The 17,294-nt window shown below is 47.8% G+C and overlaps 1 protein-coding gene across 2 annotated transcripts; it reads right to left on the bottom strand.

The window, feature by feature from the left end:
* Positions 1-85: 85 nt before the first annotated feature.
* On the bottom strand, positions 86-3,366 carry LOC124701633 (cyanelle 30S ribosomal protein S10-like). Of its 2 annotated transcripts, none has more exons than XM_047233728.1 (3): positions 3,150-3,366; positions 2,907-2,963; positions 86-553 (listed from the first exon to the last, which is right to left on the bottom strand). In XM_047233728.1, exons 1-3 carry the CDS (start codon positions 3,333-3,335, stop codon positions 242-244), a joined length of 555 nt encoding a protein of 184 aa, XP_047089684.1. In that variant the 5' UTR covers positions 3,336-3,366; the 3' UTR covers positions 86-241. The 2 variants fall into 2 exon arrangements, with proteins under 2 accessions (XP_047089684.1, XP_047089685.1); XM_047233729.1 differs by lacking the exon at positions 86-553 and adding an exon at positions 1,123-2,084.
* Between the last annotated feature and the right edge of the window lie 13,928 nt (positions 3,367-17,294).

Raw genomic sequence — 17,294 nt, 5'->3', positions numbered from 1 at the left:
TGCTGAATCAGCACACAAATCAATGCTACCAGTATCATGTTGGGAAAAGAGATCAATAACAAATGCAAGTAATCTTGCTCAGTACTTTAACCGCAAGAAGATATTTCATTTCTGAACATGTATTCCGTGTTACAGGCTCTACATATGTTTCAAGTCTGAGACAGCAAAAGGATCAACTAGAGGTCTGCAGAAAAGAGCATTACAGTACATATAAAACCTTAAGCGTCCAGCTCTAGTGGGATCATAGCTTAACCTCGACATCCACGCCGGCGGGGAGCTGGAGCTGCATCAATGAGTCGATCGTCTGGGCTGTCGGGTACATGATATCAATCAGCCGCTGGTGTGTCCGGATCTCAAAATGGAACCTTGAATCTTTGTGCACGTGGGGAGATTGGAGCACACAATATATCTTCTTCTTGGTTGGCAGGGGAACAGGACCCATGGTCTTTGCATTAGTTGTTTTTGCAGCTTCAATGATCTGCTTGCAGGAGTCCTCAATCAATGGTACCCAGTAAGACCTCAGCTTGATTCTGATCTTCTGCTTTGGTGCCAGCTGAAAACAGAATATTTTGATACCAAATGGTGTTAGTTCTACAGATAACAGCAACTTCTGCAAGTAACCCCAAGAAACAGAAACACCATATCAAAATATGCAGTTGACTGAGGTATGATAGAAATACAGTTAACAGTGCCAGAAACACAGATACTTTATAACTTTCAACTTTCTGCAGGTTACCCGATGAAACAAAAACACAAAATCAAATTATGCATTTGACTATGGTATCATGGAAATACAGTTGAGTGACAGAAGCATGTACACTTAACACTTTCAACAAAATTTGATATTGGAAGTGATGAGATCGCCGATCACAAAAATATTGATACCAAATGGTGTTAGTTCTACAGGTAACAGCAACTTCTGCAAGTAACCCCAAGAAACAGAAACACCAAATCAAAAGATGCAGTTGACTAAGGTATGATGGAAATGCAGTTAACAGTGCCAGAAGCATGGACACTTGACACTTCCAACTTCTCCAGATAACCCGAAGAAACAGAAACACCAAATCTAAATATACAGCAGACTAAGGCATGATCGAAATACAGTTAATACTGCCAGAAGCATGGAAACTTAACACATTCAACTAAATTTGATAGGGCAATTTGTAGTTGCCAGCAAATTGATGACAACGCCAATCACAAAAATATTGGGCCAAAGTCAGGGTTACATTTGTTCCAACATCGTTCTGTCACCCAGATCTAGCAAATTTCACTACAATGTTAGCCAACTCAAGCTGGTGAGATGAATATCTATGATCAGCTCCTTCAATAATATGCAGCTCGTGGTTGCTTATATATTTATGAAATTCCACAGCATCCTCAGATGGCACAACATCGTCATCAGAGCCGTGAACTGACAAGACCCTGCAATTAGGGTCAATAGACATACATGCACTCTGCATATCTATCTTAAGACGATCCATCAGACTTTCTTTCGTTACACGGTAGATGGATTGTCCTTTTTTCTGTCCCACGTCAATGAAACCATGTTGATTTATTATTTCCATATAATCATTGCCAAGGCGATCTGCAATTCCACGCTTGAGATCAAATCTTCCAGACATGTTGATAATACGAGATACATCTTGATACATGGATGCATAGATGATGACCACATCTCCTCCTTTACTGTGGCCGGCAATAGCACGAGTATCACGCTTCTGGTCCTTCAGATGTTGGATTACAGCATGCAAGTCCTCCACCTCTTTGTAGTAGTTGCCATACTGAAATGTGCCTTCACTCTCTCCATTGCCAGAAAAATCGAAACGAAAGACACTAATCTTCTCTGATGTTAATGCATCAGTAAGACCCATTATGGTTCTACTTTCCTTTGATGACCTAAATCCATGGCAGAGCACTACAATGTCCTTAGATCCAGCTTCATGCAAAACCCCAGCGAGTTTCTCTCCATATCTGTTCATTATCACTATTTTTTCTTGAGATACACTGAAGGAATTACTGAAGGACGGGTGCAACTGTGCACATGCCGGAACATTTTCCTTTCCGGCAGTAGCACCAAACAGCAACTGCAAACAGACATGCACGATGGACATGCTTAAGAGATGACAAACATGAAGCAAGAAAGGAAGCATGTGATGTTAGGGAGTAGTCACTGGAAGATTCCTATCAAGTTCTTTTTTGCGAAACAACAGATTCTAAGGAGTTCCTACATGGGTTACAGTTTTGGTGATACTGCTTTTTCTCACCCCACAACCCTAGCAAATTTGTTCTTCAGACCAAGATGCAAAAGAAGGTTTCCAACAAAAATTGCAAAAAAAATGATGCTGGTATATTGTTATAATATCTGTGCATATGATTAGAAAAAATGCGCAAATAATGTTTGAACAAATACATAACAGAATATAATAAAGAATGGGAAAATAATTGAGAATTGAAGGGAGAACAACAGAAAAATTCAGTAGATTATTGACATGGAGAAACCTACAAAGTGAGATGATCCTTTTAGCATTCAGTTGAACATGGAAGACTTCACGATTGTGTTCAAATATAACTTGGATATCATCCTCACTCAATGGAACAAGGAAATACTTCAAATACACATCACATTTCATGTACAAACTCTAGACAGCGTGATGGAAAGTGGTAACTCCACACAACTCATTAGCAGCGAAAGCGGAACACTAAGGACGCCACACTATCTAAGGTGATACCGCAGTTTCACATCCAAAACACACTCACACCAGCAAGCTAACAATCACCAAGAAAGCGAAGCAACGTGCTTAAAACGAAATAATGCAATGCAATCGCATCAGTGACAGGCTGACAGTACTGGAATGGAAACATTTGCGAACATAACCAGGGAAGAAATTGGCTCGTGGATAAGGTACCTGCTCCCCATCATCCCCAATCGACGACGGCATCGGAATTCCACTTCCCTCCCCAACCTGAAACCACGGGAGTAATGACAATTATAATCGCCGAATAACAAACTCCAACAGACCCGAAAAAAAAAAAGCTCCAACGGACATGAACTGTACCAAAATGCTTCCATATACAATTACACGCCACGAATGGGAACACAATCTACATTGCATATGCTAACGCATCATTCTGCATAGCCACGTACGTACCGGAGGCGTGTCGGAAGGTAGGTCGAGGGTCTCGGCGGGCGGGGAGGCGGCCGCGGCGGCGGCGCGGGAGCGCAGCGGGGAGGCGCGGAGGGAGGAGGGGAAGGAGAGGGCGGCGGGGTTGGGGCTTGTGGTGGAGCGGTGGAGGAAGAGGAGGGGGAGCGTGGAGGTGGAGGTGGAGACGGCCATGGCGACGGGGAGGAGAGGGGATGAGGGTGGCGAGGCGTCTGGTTTTCTGAAGGCCTCTGCTTCACTATCGTGGTGTATTATCCAGTTTGGGTGTCGTTTTTGGTTTGAGTCCTTCAGGTTTGTTCAATTTGGGACTGGGCTGCAGCTGTTCATTCAGCTACAAATGCTACCCTGGCTTTAGCATGTTTCTGGCAAAACTTCTTAAACATAAGGCTCGAACAGAGTACGGTTTTAAATTAATAAAGCCCTAACAGAAGCATCCAACAAAGTACGACATCGAACAAACACAGCAAGAGGATGGAGGGAGGCTCCATCAATCTCGGAAACAAGCAACCAAAAACAAGTAAGGGCACACATAGAGCCACCCACAACGCAACACCTATGGCAGAACCTAGACTAGAGAAACAACATGAAAGATACACATAGGGCTAGTCTCGGTCCCTGATGGTCGTCGTCTCTAGAGCTCTAATCTTGCCGATCACCAGCTCCATCGCATGGTTGTCCCGACTCATAGCCAGAAGCTTCCACACTTGCAAGTACATGGTCATTTTGTAAAGTCCATCAGTCGGTTGAATCGGAAACACGCCCTCAATTGTGAACTTATTCCTAAGGTTCCACAGGGTTCACAAAAGGGCGGCACACGCTAACCAGAAAACTCTCCTAGTTTGGCCAACCTGGACGTGCAAAATCCTAAAGATATCGGCAAAGCACGAAGGGTTCCTAGAGCAGTGCAGTAGATCTCTAACAGCGCTCCACATGAATATGGTCAGTGGGCAGCAGAAGAAAATGTGGATGTTGTCTTCCACCTCCCCACACAAGGCACAACACCCATTGGAAGGGCCCTACGCTTCCGAATGTTTTCATTGGACTATAGCCTCTTCTCGGCCAGTTGCCAGAGGATGATGCGCACTTTGAGTGGGGCATTGATCCCCCACAGGACTCCGAAGTGTTTATGGGGATACCCTGGCACATCCTCTTATACAAGGAACGCATCGAGAAACTCCCAGAAGGTTCCAAGGACCAAGAAATTAGGTCCCGAGGCTCCGAAAGGGTAAGACCCTCCACCAAGCGAGACAAATTGTCCCACTCAACTCGTTCCCCAAAGCCAAGTTCACGGCGGAAGGTCACCCTGAAAGTGTTGTCCTGGAAAATCTCAGCTACCGTGGCCTCCGGATCCGCGACAATAGCAAAAAGCCCAAGGAATCTCCCCCTTAGGTGCCCCCTCCCCTGGCACCAATCCAGCCAGAATCTAGTGGCCGGGCCATTGCACACATTGTGTTTAGCCCCCAAGCTAAAGACGTGCTTAATCTTTTCGATAGTGTTCCAGAATTTGCGATCCAGACCTGTGCGCATCTGTGAGCAGGTCCTTATCATTGAGATATTTGTTGCGGAGGATATTCGCCCAGAGACCCTGCTCCCAAGTGTAAACTCTCCAGATCCACTTAGCCATTTGGCACACATTCATGATCCTAGTGTCCACAATCTTGAGTCCCCCTAGACTCTTTGGCTTGCACATCGCGGAGCAGCACACCCAGTGATATTTACGCTTCGGCCCGTTAGCTTCCCAATAGAAACGTGACCTGGCCTTGTGCATTAGGCTGTGATGAGGACATCCCTACTAAACTACTACCTCCGTCATTACAAGATGAAGACGATGCTGCTGTGAAGCTCAAGTCCAATGAAGTCGGGATTGGACCCATTACAAGAGCTCGTGCGAAGCTACTTAAGGAGCAGGTGAATTCACTCCTAAATGTACTTTGATCGATGAGAACTTTATACTGCCTAAGTCCTTTTACTTATGTATGATCAGGTACGAAGAGGGAGCAAGCATCGCACGAGGAGGAGAGGAGCAGCTGGACATGGAGCTAGACATGGAGCTGGACATGAAGACATCCATGGACGCGCGAGTGAGGAGAGGGAGGCATGCACGAAGGAAGGAGAAGCAGTCCAGGCCGGTCCCACACCCGGAGCAACCGGCCGCCACGCCGGACGGCCCAGCCCCACGCCCGGTCCCACCGGCCGCCACGCCGGATGAGCCCGGCGCCAGCTGGCTCCTATACCGGTGCCAACCGGGCACCATCCAGGGAGCCTGGCACCCCCACCCGGTGCCAGCCCGGTCCTTGGCCCGGTCCAAACGGGACCATCCGGCCCCTGACCCGGTCGACCGGCCCCCAGGCCGGCCGTGTCCGAGTCAGTCTCGACCAGATCCGGATCTGGGTCGGTTATTATTGTATTTTCTCGATTTCTGGTCGTCCTGAACCCCTATATAAGTGCATAGGACGCCCCCATAATAGGTTTAGACCATGTTTAAGATAAACCTAGTTCATAGTTGATTGTTTTGGCAACTCTATTGAATCCATACACCAATTCGCATCGATCTGGTGCTTTGCTACTGAAATTTTTGTGTGATGTGCTGTTCCATTGGGAATTAGACGGTTGAAATTTACCGCTTCGTGGTCGGCTGCTACGTGCGCAAGTGTGTGGAGTTGCGAATATCTTGCAGGGTTGAGAGCTGTTGCATTGGCGACAGGAATCAATCGAGAGACTTCATCGGCGTCATACAAGTTATCTCAACCTCCTCATAGTGTTATCTCCGATGTGTTCATCGTGTGTTCATCATCACCACCGTGCTTACTGAGAAGATCGGCCAACCCCTTATCATCTTGGTATCGGATTTCAGCGTTTTCTCGGTAAGCCATCCACAATCCACCCCATAGTTGAGTTGTGAGTGTTTTCCTATCCAGAAAAGGCCAAAAATATTAGGGTTAGGGTTTGCCATAGCCTTAGATTGCATAAATTTCGAGTTTTAGTTTCTTTTCGTAGTTGTTTTTGCGTATCTTTTTCTTCTAGTTAGTAGATTGTCTAGGGTTTGTGTTTCGATATCATCTAGTTTTTAGTTTTTGTTGCTCCGAGTCCACGTAGCGTACAGTTTGCTTGTTCCCAACCATAGACACAACCTTTCAATATACGTGACTAGGAACTTTCCCACAAGAGACTAGTTTTACCGCTCGACATGCTGCTTGTTAGGGTTTTGATGCTTTGCAATTTCTGTTGGCCGTGTTACAAAGAGTAGATTCATAAAATAAAAATAATAAAAGCAAAAAGAGCTACAAGTGTTGTGTATGATATAAAGAAAATCAAAAAAAGTGAAGTGCTAGTAAGAGATCAAGTGAAGACCTAGTTTACTTTTCTGCACCCGTAGTTGAGCAATCTTGTGCCTGTTTCGTTGAGCTTTGCTAGTGTCTCTCGAGTGCATTGCAACCTTTTCATCCATATAGTTGCATTGCCACATTCGCCTGGTGTGAGTATCTTTGGTTGTTCTACGATCAGCGCTAGAGCTTGTTATTGGTGCAAATAGGTAGCCTACCTACAGCCCCACATATAGCCTGCTTTGTCGTGTGATTGTTCTTATGCCCTTGATATTCTCTTTGCTACATCCGTGCACTATTTGTCAATCCAAGTGGCTCCAATACTAATTCACTTTGGAGCGGTAAGATTTAACTTTCTTATCAGTTTTTGAGTGAGTTGTGAGAGTACCACCACATATATTTGTTTTAGTGCACTAATCTACTAACCATGTCTTCTAGTGATGCTAAACTTGTTAACACGAAACAGAAGGATGGAGCTGATATTGTTTCTTGGAGGGAGTATGAAGCTCTTCGTAATGAGATGCGATGTGATTCCGCGAACAGGACGAAGGACTTACTGCTGATATTGAGAAAGTCACCAAGAAGCTTGACACTACTAATGAGACCGTCAATACAATTCAAGAACAAGTGACGGATATTCAGCGCTCTCTTCAAGCGTTGCAGTTAGCTATTGAGAACCTGACCCAACAACAACAACAACATGAAGAAGGGGACGGTGTTCATGGAGATTTTGAAGAACAACCCGCTGCTGAAGGGCGTGGAGTTGGTTGTGGTGTTGGACGTGGTAACCATGGTCGTGGCTTTGTCGAACTCGGAGCTCACTGTGTCCCTCCACAACCGCAAGACGATGGTTTGGGTAAGCCAAAATTCGCAATCCCCAAATTTGAAGGAGGTCCTGATGTTGAAGAATATCTCACTTGGGAGCTGAAAATTGAGAAGTTGTGGCGCCTACATGATTATACTGAAGATAGGAAGATTAAGCTTGCTTCCCCAGAATTTGATGGCTATGCATTGCGTTGGTGGGATGGAGTTACACGTGCTCGTCAAGAAGATGGAGAAGTGACAGTTCTTACATGGCGTGAGATGAAGGCAATTATGCAAGCTCGTTTCGTTCCCACTAATTATTTGCGATCTATATATGATAAGGTTACCCTCTTGAGACAAGGAGTTCTGGCGGTTGATGCTTATTTCATGGAGATGGAGATGCTTATGCAGCGTGGCCGTGTCCGTGAGTCACTTGAGACGACAATGCAGCGCTTTCTTCATGGTTTGAAGTATAATATCAAGGGCATTGTTCGTCATACCGTTACACTACTATAAATGAGCTACTACATCATGCAAGAGAAGCTGAAGCACATTTAGCTGAAGAGGCGCAAATCAAAGGCCGTGCTACCGGAGCTGGGCGTTTTACCTCTAGGGTGCCACCCTCTACAGCGTCGGCGCCATCATTGCGTCCCTCAACGTTTCCTACTTCGTCTAGAAAGCCGGTCTCCAATGTGTCCAACACAAAGAAGTCCGAACCTGCTGCAAGTGGAAGTGGTTCTAGCATATCTACGGCGTGCAACCGCGATATGAATTGTCATATATGTGGTGGCAAGGGTCACTTCAAGAGAGATTGTCCTAACCGTAAAGTGATGATCATTAATGGCAACGATGAGTATGAGACTGGAGATGATGTTGATCTGGATGCTCTAGAAGATGATGATTATGACAGTGATGGTGTAGATGCTTTTCCGTCTGAAGCTCGCACTATTGTTCTGTCACAACGTGCTCTTAATGTGCAGCCGAGTGCATCTACTCAACGCTGCAATTTGTTCCAAACAAAGGCACTAGTTGGTCCTGATAAAGCTTGCAACGTCATTATTAATGACGGGAGTTGTCGCAATTTAGCAAGCAAGGAGTTATGTGCCAAGCTGAAGTTGAAGTATCTACCGCACCCGCATCCATACTATATTCAGTGGTTAAGCGATAATGGTGAGATGAAGGTAAACCACATGGTGCGTGTAGATTTTGAGATTGGACCGTATAAGGATTCCATTGATTTTGATGTGGTTCCTATGATGGTGTGTCACCTGCTGTTGGGCCGGCCATGGCTCTATGACTGTTCTGTGCAACAAAATGGTTGTGCCAATACATATCACTTGGAGTTCAAGGGCAATAAAATTAACTTGCAGCCTATGTCACCACAACAAATTGTCAATGAATCTCGTTAGAAAGTTGAAGTAAACTTGGAGGATGCATCCATAGATAAGCGAGAGAATTGTAATACCGTGAGTGATATAACGAAAAGTGAGAGAGTGAATTCCTTAGTGATATTAGTCACCAGAGAGGATATGAGAGAATTTAGTGAGGATCCTACAGCCATGCCTCTTGTGCTTATGTACAAGGGTGAGGTTTTGGTTTCTAACGACATGACCCCTATTTCTCTTGGTGTTTCTCATGTTTTGCAGGAATTCGGCGACGTGTTTCCAGAGGAGGTGCCTGCAGGATTGCCACCATTGCATGGTATTGAGCATCAAATTGACTTGATCCCCGGCGCCTCGCTGCTCAACAGGGCGCCGTACAGGATGAGCCCCGAAGAGACGAAGGAAATACAGAAACAAGTATAAACGTTACTCGACAAAGGTTATATTCGCATAAGCCTAAGTCCTTGTGTTGTTCCTGTTATTTTAGTTCCTAAGAAAGATGGTACATGGCACATGTGTGTAGATTGTCGAGCGATAAACAACATTACTATTCGATATCGTCATCCTATTCCCCGTTTAGAGGATATGCTAGATGAATTGAGTGGTGCTCTGTTTTCTCTAAAATTGGTTTGCGTAGTGGTTATCATCAAATTAGGATAAAAGAAGGGGATGAATGAAAAACAACCTTTAAAACAAAATTTGGTTTATATGAGTGGTTAGTAATGCCTTTTGGTTTGACTAATGCACCTAGTACTTTTATGAGACTGATGAATCATATTTTAAGTGATTTTATTGGCAAGTTTGTGGTTGTGTACTTTGATGACATATTAATCTGCAGCCGCAATGAATCTGATCATACTATGCATATTCGACATGTTTTGCAAGTGTTGCGTGATAGTAAACTCAATGGTAATCTTGAGAAGTGCACATTTTGCAAAGATAAGGTCATATTTCTGGGTTATATTGTCTCTAAGCATGGAGTAGAGGTAGATTCATCTAAGATTGAAGCAATTCAAAATTGGCCTACTCCCATGAATGTGAGTTAAGTAAGAAGTTTTCATGGTCTTGCTGGGTTTTATAGAAGATTTGTGCCCAATTTTAGTACTATTGCTGCACCTTTGAATGAATTGACTAAAAAGGGTGTTGTATTTGAGTGGGGCGCAACCCAAGATCATGCTTTTGATGAACTGAAACGTATGTTAACTTCTGCACCGTTGCTTGCACTTCCTCATTTCAATAAGAAATTTGAGATTGAATATGATGCTAGTTGACAAGGGTGCTCTTCAGCAATGCCCACCTTTTGGGGCTTAGGGTTAACGGAATCCTACAGGCTGACATGAGACATCGGATACCAAACAAACGGGGAGAGAGATTTACCCAGGTCCGGGGCCCTCGATGAGGTAAAACCCTTACTTCCTGCTTGTCTGATCTTGATTATCGAAATTATCGGGTTACAATGGGGTAGCCGAAGGCTAAGACTAAGATATCGTCAAGAGGCTAAGATTTCTAATGACCTAGCTCCCTCTCCTGGCCCTTATATTGCAGGCCAGGTCCCGAGAGTTCTGTCCGGGTTCGACTAGGTTATAAAGAGTTCTACATCTAAAAATTCCTTGTTCCTCGTCTTCTTGCCTTATTCGTCAAGAATCTTTCTTCGGAACCGACATAACGGCCCACTTTGGTCGGTGGATGATCTTCATGGGCCCCTGGTTGGGCCGTAGGAGGTATCATAACATTGGTTACCCGAAGGGTAATGCCCACATCAGTAGCCCCCGAGTGACTGGACGAAGTAAAGCTTCGGGCAGGGACTTAAATTTTCTTCTGTCGAACATCCATAATTGCCGAAAGATCTTGATCTCTTGAAGCTAAAAACTCATTTTTATCGGGTGCGCGTCCAGCGCTCCCGATGGGAGTAGCCCCCGAGTCTAGACGGATGCTTGCAACCGTGTGTAGACTCAAGTTGTACTACTCGAATGTTTTTGGTTGTCGATGTTTTTTTGCAAGTTGTCATCTGATATCTTCTTATATCGGGTCCTCCATAACTTCGAGTAAAGTCATGCCAATTGATAGTATGTAAGAGATTTGAGTAACGTGCCCAGTTTATTCGATAGATCGATGCTGGTTAACTGCCGATGGCAAAACAACGCTACTCTACTCAGAATGAAGTCCCCGGGCATGATCCTGGACCTTTTGAAATCTTCGAGTCCATAATTTTTATCGGGTGCGCGTCCAGCGCTCCCGATGGGAGTAGCCCCTGAATCAAGGGACGGATGCTTGCAACCGTGCGTAGACTCAAGTCGAGCAACCCGATGTTGTAATATCCTTCGGATGCTTCATCAGGAGTCGATACTTTCGGTGACATCATCAGTGATGTTGCCACTACGGCATTTCGATTGACATGACGTGACCAGACGGGCCCACCCTACTTCTGCGCGGTCAGTTAGGAAATGACTAGACCTTGCGCGTTGACCGAGGCGCCTCCTCGATTTCCGCACGTAGTGGGAGTAATGGGCCGCTGGTTTCTCTCTCTTCTTGACACGTGTATGACTGGATCTTTGTCCATCTTCCCACGATGCAAAAAATAACGGCCACGATCCTCAGTCATTCCTTATTATAAATAGAGGAACTCTTACGTTTTCACTTTTTACGCCTCCCATACTGCTCATCTTCTTCCTTTGCCTCATTCTCTCCATTGCCTCTGCCTCCTCGAGCTCTCCAGCGGCCATGGGCAAGAAGAAGGGTACCGCCAGCTCTGGTGCTACCGCAGGTGCATCCAAAGCCAGCCTCGACTGGACCGCATCCACCATCTCCTAGCATGAGGAGAACAAGATGAGGTCGTTAGGCATCATCCCTTCTGCCGAATCTGATTTCATTCATCCAGGTTCCGCTTCTCGCCCGAAGCCTCCAAAGGGTTTTACTGTCATGTTCGTTGCTTTTCTGCAGCGTGGGCTTTCTCTTCCAGCCCACGAATTTCTTCGTTGTCTCCTCTTTTTCTACGGAATTCAGCTCTAGCAGCTGACTCCTAATTTGTTGATGTCAGAAACCCCCTGGCGGGCAGAGACGGGCAACACAGTAGAGCCGGGAACAACTAGGGCTGCGGCTGGCCCCAGTCCCTCAGAGCGACGGCCCGCAAAGCCTCCTGGTCGCACGTCCGATGCTATCGCAAGGGCGTGCCACCTGACCTATACCTGGTCAGGAAGGTGTGGATGATGCCTCGCTTAGTTTCCTGCATGGCATACACGTAAACATTAAATACGAGCCTCGATCGGCTCTCGGGTTATCTCGTGAATCGGCTCAAAGAGCCGATCCACCCATGATTCGGACGAGGTGCCCGAATATATGGTGGTCCTGCTTGATCAAGATAAAGCTAATTAGATCTACGACGATTTAGGGTTTTCACCGCATAATCGGATCATCCTACTCACGATTGGGCCTCGCGCTCGCGCACGGTGACCGTAAGCCGATCCTAGACAGGGGCCTAAAAACCAACACGAGGTTGATCCCCGGAACATCCTTTCTAGGGCTAGCAAACGCCACCCTACACGCCGCTGGATCCTCCAACCCTTTGTAAGGCCTAACTATTGCGGATGTTAAACTAATCCTTGATGAAACAAGGAGCAACCGTAACGGATCAGATCTACTAAACTATGATCAAGCGGGGTGCCGCCCCTACACCTAAGATAGGTGTAAGGGCGGCTAGATGTGCAAGGGTCGCATAACGAAAGCATGTAATTCGAAGAACAATGCTAACCCTAACACATCTAAGATAACTACGTTGCTCGCCATCAAAAAGGCTTCCAGTACGAGCAACGCATGAACAACGTGGGCAGGCTTGTGCTGCCTAGATCGCAAGATGCGATCTAGGCAGCATGGTGCTTACCGGAGAAACCCTCGAGACGAGGGAGTTGGCGATGCGCCGAGATTTGTTTGTGGTTGAACGTTGGTTGTTGTTTATTCCATAAACCCTAGATACATATTTATAGTCTAGCGGACTTTCTAACGTGGGAGATCCCCACCGTGTACGAGACAAACTCTAACTTTTAATCTAGATACAATCTACTGTAATTAAAGATACACGGGCACTCTAGCCCAAATTCTCCGTGCAAGGCCGCTTCGAGAGATCTTCCACGTGTAATCTTCCAAGCCCATCTTGATCGCGGCCCACCTCCCGATTTGGCCAAAATCTGGTGATAACACATGCCCCCTGGTTTTGGAAATGACATTTCCAAAATCATTATGCTCTCTTTCGTCGGGTCATGTCGTGGCGAGAGCGGAACCGTCGCGAGTAAGTTTCATCATGACGACTTGCCTTCCCAACTTCTCTGCACGATTTGACAGTTTTTGGCACCACCTCCTTGAAAACTGTTCGAACATTAAATCCCCACTTCTTTTATTTAACCGCACCGAACAGTTCTCCTCCTCATCATCTCCGCATTAGCACTCCAAAAGCCCTTCTGCGCACCATGTCTTCTTCTTCCTCCACCTCATCGGAACTCTCCCTTGGGTCCTCCTCCTCCCGCGAGACGCCGCCGGACATTCGCGCACCGGAAAATGGGACCTCGAAGACCACGCCTCCTCCATCCGGTCCGAGGAAGACAAGTCCTTGACCGGTGGGGAGAGCGACCTCCGCTTCCTCGCCGACGGGGAATCGGAGGAGGAGAGCGATGACGATCGCTTCTCCCGGGATGACTTCACCTCCTCCGAGGAGGCGAAGGAGGAGGAGGAGGAGGAGGAGGACGATGACAGCTCCTCCGACGAGCCGCCGGCCAAACGCCACTGCCTCTGGCCCGGGAACCTCAGCGACGTCGACAGCGACGACGACGACGCTGATGAGGAGGACGAGGACAACGAGGGCCCTGCCGGCGGTCGCTGGAGCAGCGACGACGAGCCGGCGGGGAGTAGCGCCGACAGTGGCGACGACGGTGATGACGACGATGAGGGCAGCAACGGCCCCTAGATAGGATCTTAGCATAGGGCCAGTAGTAGTAGACGGGGCAATGTATCCCCTAGTACTTCCTTTTGAGAGCAATCAGCTCTTTATGTAAGAAATCTTGTTCATCAATGAAGAATTTCCCCAATTTGATTTTGTCGATTTCCTTTATGCCGATTTAGCCGATTCCCCATTGCGCCGATCGCGCCGATTATCCACTTAACCAATGTTCAAATGAGCCGATGGCAACACAATGGTCCCTCATAATCTATCCTTCATCTTTACTGATAAATTTGGGCTCTGGTGGATCATCATCTTCGGAGAAGACTGCGATGCAAGACCCGCTGACGACACTTCAATCAGCTTCTAAAAAACAGGGTATCTACCAGACCAGCTGCCCCACACGCCTCAGTTAAGGCGAAGACAGTGATGAAGACACATAATTCAGACAAAAGGACCGGAGCTCAACCTTATCTGAGAGAGCTATCATGCAGGGCCAACCAGCCGATCACCTTTCTTCCATTGACAGTCGAAGCGTAGATGACTACCCACAGTTCAATGAGCAGAAAGCTGTCTTGTATGCCAGAACTCCCCTGATAGCACCGCCGAACTGGCACCCTAGCCACTTTGCGCATCGGCTTTGGATCATGAGACACCTCCGAAAGGATCATAAAACCTGATTATGAAACCAGCCAATCCAGCAAGCTGGCAGTACGGTCTCGGGCAGGTGTCTTCAAGAGAGCCCCAAAACTGTTACTGAATAAGCTGGGATGTTGAAACTGATAGCTCCGTAACAAAAGCATCCCTCTTCAGCACAGTTGTGATGTAGAGCCGACCGATTCCAACAAAATCAGCTCCCAGAACAAAGAACTTTCGGGTGAGTTGCCCCCGAGCCTTATCCAAGTTGCAATGCGGAGTCGGCCGATTCCAACAAAATCGGCTTCGAGAGCGAGAGAACCTTCAGTGTGAGCTGCCCCCCGAGCTTCTTTAGACCAGATCGGCTCATCATCCTTGGCAGGCTGAAGCAACTTCCGGCGAGGATGTCCTGAATTTCTGATGCCCTCCAACACCTTGGACGTAACAACCTCTGAAAGTGACAGCTATCAAGTCGCCACCTTGGCCAAGCCCTCAGGCAGACACGCCACAGCCGATCGCTTCGCCATTGGCTATTCTCATAGTCCTAGAAGAGATGTGCTCCCTTCGTGGGCTCTCCCTTAACCTGATCCACACGTCCATGCTGCTCTTGTTGTTGGTCAGGGTTGTGATCCCTCAGACTTGTCCCAATCAACAGAGCCGATCTGGACGTGGCGATTCCTTTTGAACATTAGCCTCTGCATCTGGTCACCAAAACTGACGCTTCTGCTGGCACTGCTGAGCCTCTTGCATCGGCTTTCTATCCTTAAGGCGATGTCTGCGCATCGGCTGTGTTTAAAATTTTTCGAATTTGTCGAATTTTTTACGGCCGACTTACGCCTCGGCCCCCATACTTCAATACCCATCACCAAAGGATGAGACGCTTCCATCGCATATCCTCGTGTTTTATCCACCTGGGTGCCCCCCCGAGCCGATTCTGTCAAGAGAATTGATGGTATCGGCTCTGTTGGATAACATGTTGAACCCAGGCAGAATGGATGGTGAGGATAATTTTGGCCGATTGCTGGAATCGGCCTCCACGTTGCTTGCTCGGTGAAGGTTTTGTGATGTCCCTTCATAAATTTTTGGGGCCGATCACAAGGATCAGTCTCGCCACGTTTATCCATCGACATTTGCTTTGTTACACGGTCAGGCCGGTGGATAAAACCAGCCTAACCCCGTTCTTTGTCACGTCGATGCGCTCACAGTCGTCCAAATTGATGCCTGAGAGCGGCTCTTGGCCTGATGTCTCCCAAATGTCCATGCCGGCTGTTGAAACCTCGACCGAATCATCCGCATGGACGACTTCTACTTCATCTCCATCCCACTTGTATTAGGCATTGGTGCATCGTGGATGGAATGCAACAGATTGGCGTGGATCCAATCTCTCCCTAGTAGGACAGCGTAGGTACTCTTGCTCGTCGACAATAAAGAACGTCGTAGGGACAGTTTTCCTTCCTACGGTCGGATCCACATTCAGGACACCTTGTGCGTCGGATGCTTGGCCGTTGAAATCGCTCGGTGTCACATTGGTCTTGATCGGATCCGAGCTGGAGCGTCCCAACCGACGTAGCATGGAGTATGGCATAATGTTAACTGCCGCCCGGTGTCTACCAACATCTTGTTGACGAGGCTGCCCATTGATGTAACCTCGCAAGTACAGGGCCTTCAGATGCCTGTAACTTCTTTCTTTCGGCTTCTCAAAGATAACCGGCCGTGGGCCGCAGTCCAATTGTGCCACAGGTGCTTCATATAATCTTGGAGCGCTAAACTTCGTTGGAAGAATGAAGACCATGTTTGTGCCAGCCGATGCATCATCATCGGCTTTCTTCTGCTTGGGGCGCCACTCTTTTCTTTGTGGCCGACCTTCTTCGTCCGAGGTTCGCTGAATTTTGGCGGCCAGATCGAGCCGTGCCTTCCTCGGCGCGTGCAGGTACAATCTTTCGGCTTCTTCCAACCCTACGCGAGACGCTGAACCCTTCGCTTTTGGGAACGGCTGAGCCCATCGGGGCACCACTCGGGCCGATGATATTTATCTTCTTCATCATCGTCCTCTAGTTCCTCGAGATCTTCCACCCGAGCGGACTCGGCATGCTTGTTCCGAGGCGGGAGAGGCCCTAGACGCTTGAACACGGACACGTTAGCGGCGCCCTTCTTCTTTTGCTTGCATTCTGGGCAGTTCTCGATTGTTGGCAATCGGCTCATTCCTGAGTCCCAGCAATGTTTGAAGAACGGACAGTCCCAGTGCCTATCCATGTCATCCTGCCCCCTTGACCTTCCTTCAGCGCGACGATTGTACCAGTCGTTGTTTCTATCATGCTGACGGTACCTCCTGACCTCTGCATCAGACCGACAATTTCTCTCATCATCTACGTCGTAGCGCCGACGTCGGCCGTACTGCTGCTCGTATTTGTTGAGGAGATGCTCGGAGAGTGGACGTTGATACCGCACGCTTCTCCCTTCCTCCTCTGTCAGGTACCGTCTGTCATCATCTTGGGGCCGGTCGCGTGGATCGGCCTCCTCTTCATCCTTGCCACGGGAGTGGCTGCTTTCTGCTTCATCTTTGCCATGGCGGCTTGCAAGCCCTGCCATGTTGACACCAAAGGAGAACTCTGGTTGGCATATGGAGTGGCTGAGATCCACCATGCTGACGCCAAACAACGGACGTGAGTTTCTATCGAGCTTGACACCGTGCGGACGGATCTTCTCAAAGGAGCCGATGAGTTCGGCTTCGAGGGTTGCCTTGATCTCGTCATGTTTCTTCTTGAGCTCATCAGGCAGATCCTCGTACGTGACCGGAGTGCCTTCCGCCATCTCGGATGTAGATGGCGATGTTGTGGATGTCGAAGGTGGTCCCACCGGGCGTGCCAGAATGTGTTGACGTCAGAAACCCCCTGGCGGGCAGAGACGGGCAACACAGTAGAGCCGGGAACAACTAGGGCTGCGGCTGGCCCCAGTCCCTCAGAGCGACGGCCCGCAAAGCCTCCTGGTCGCACGTCCGATGCTATCGCAAGGGCGTGCCACCCGACCTATACCTGGTCAGGAAGGTGTGGATGATGCCTCG

The sequence above is a fragment of the Lolium rigidum genome, chromosome 3, assembly GCF_022539505.1.
Source record: "Lolium rigidum isolate FL_2022 chromosome 3, APGP_CSIRO_Lrig_0.1, whole genome shotgun sequence".
Classification (NCBI taxonomy): domain Eukaryota; kingdom Viridiplantae; phylum Streptophyta; class Magnoliopsida; order Poales; family Poaceae; genus Lolium; species Lolium rigidum.
The sequence above is the reverse complement of the archived record's forward strand: the minus strand, read 5'-3'. Positions and strand labels throughout refer to the sequence as shown.

Coding starts and splice junctions, on each gene's coding strand:
- LOC124701633 (XM_047233729.1), bottom strand. CDS start 3,335: ATGGCCGTCTCCACCTCCACCTCCACGCTCCCCCTCCTCTTCCTCCAC. Junction 2,964..3,149: donor TACCTTCCGACACGCCTCCG/GTACGTACGTGG, acceptor CCGTGGTTTCAG/GTTGGGGAGGGAAGTGGAAT. Junction 2,085..2,906: donor TTGGGGATGATGGGGAGCAG/GTACCTTATCCA, acceptor GTCTGTTTGCAG/TTGCTGTTTGGTGCTACTGC.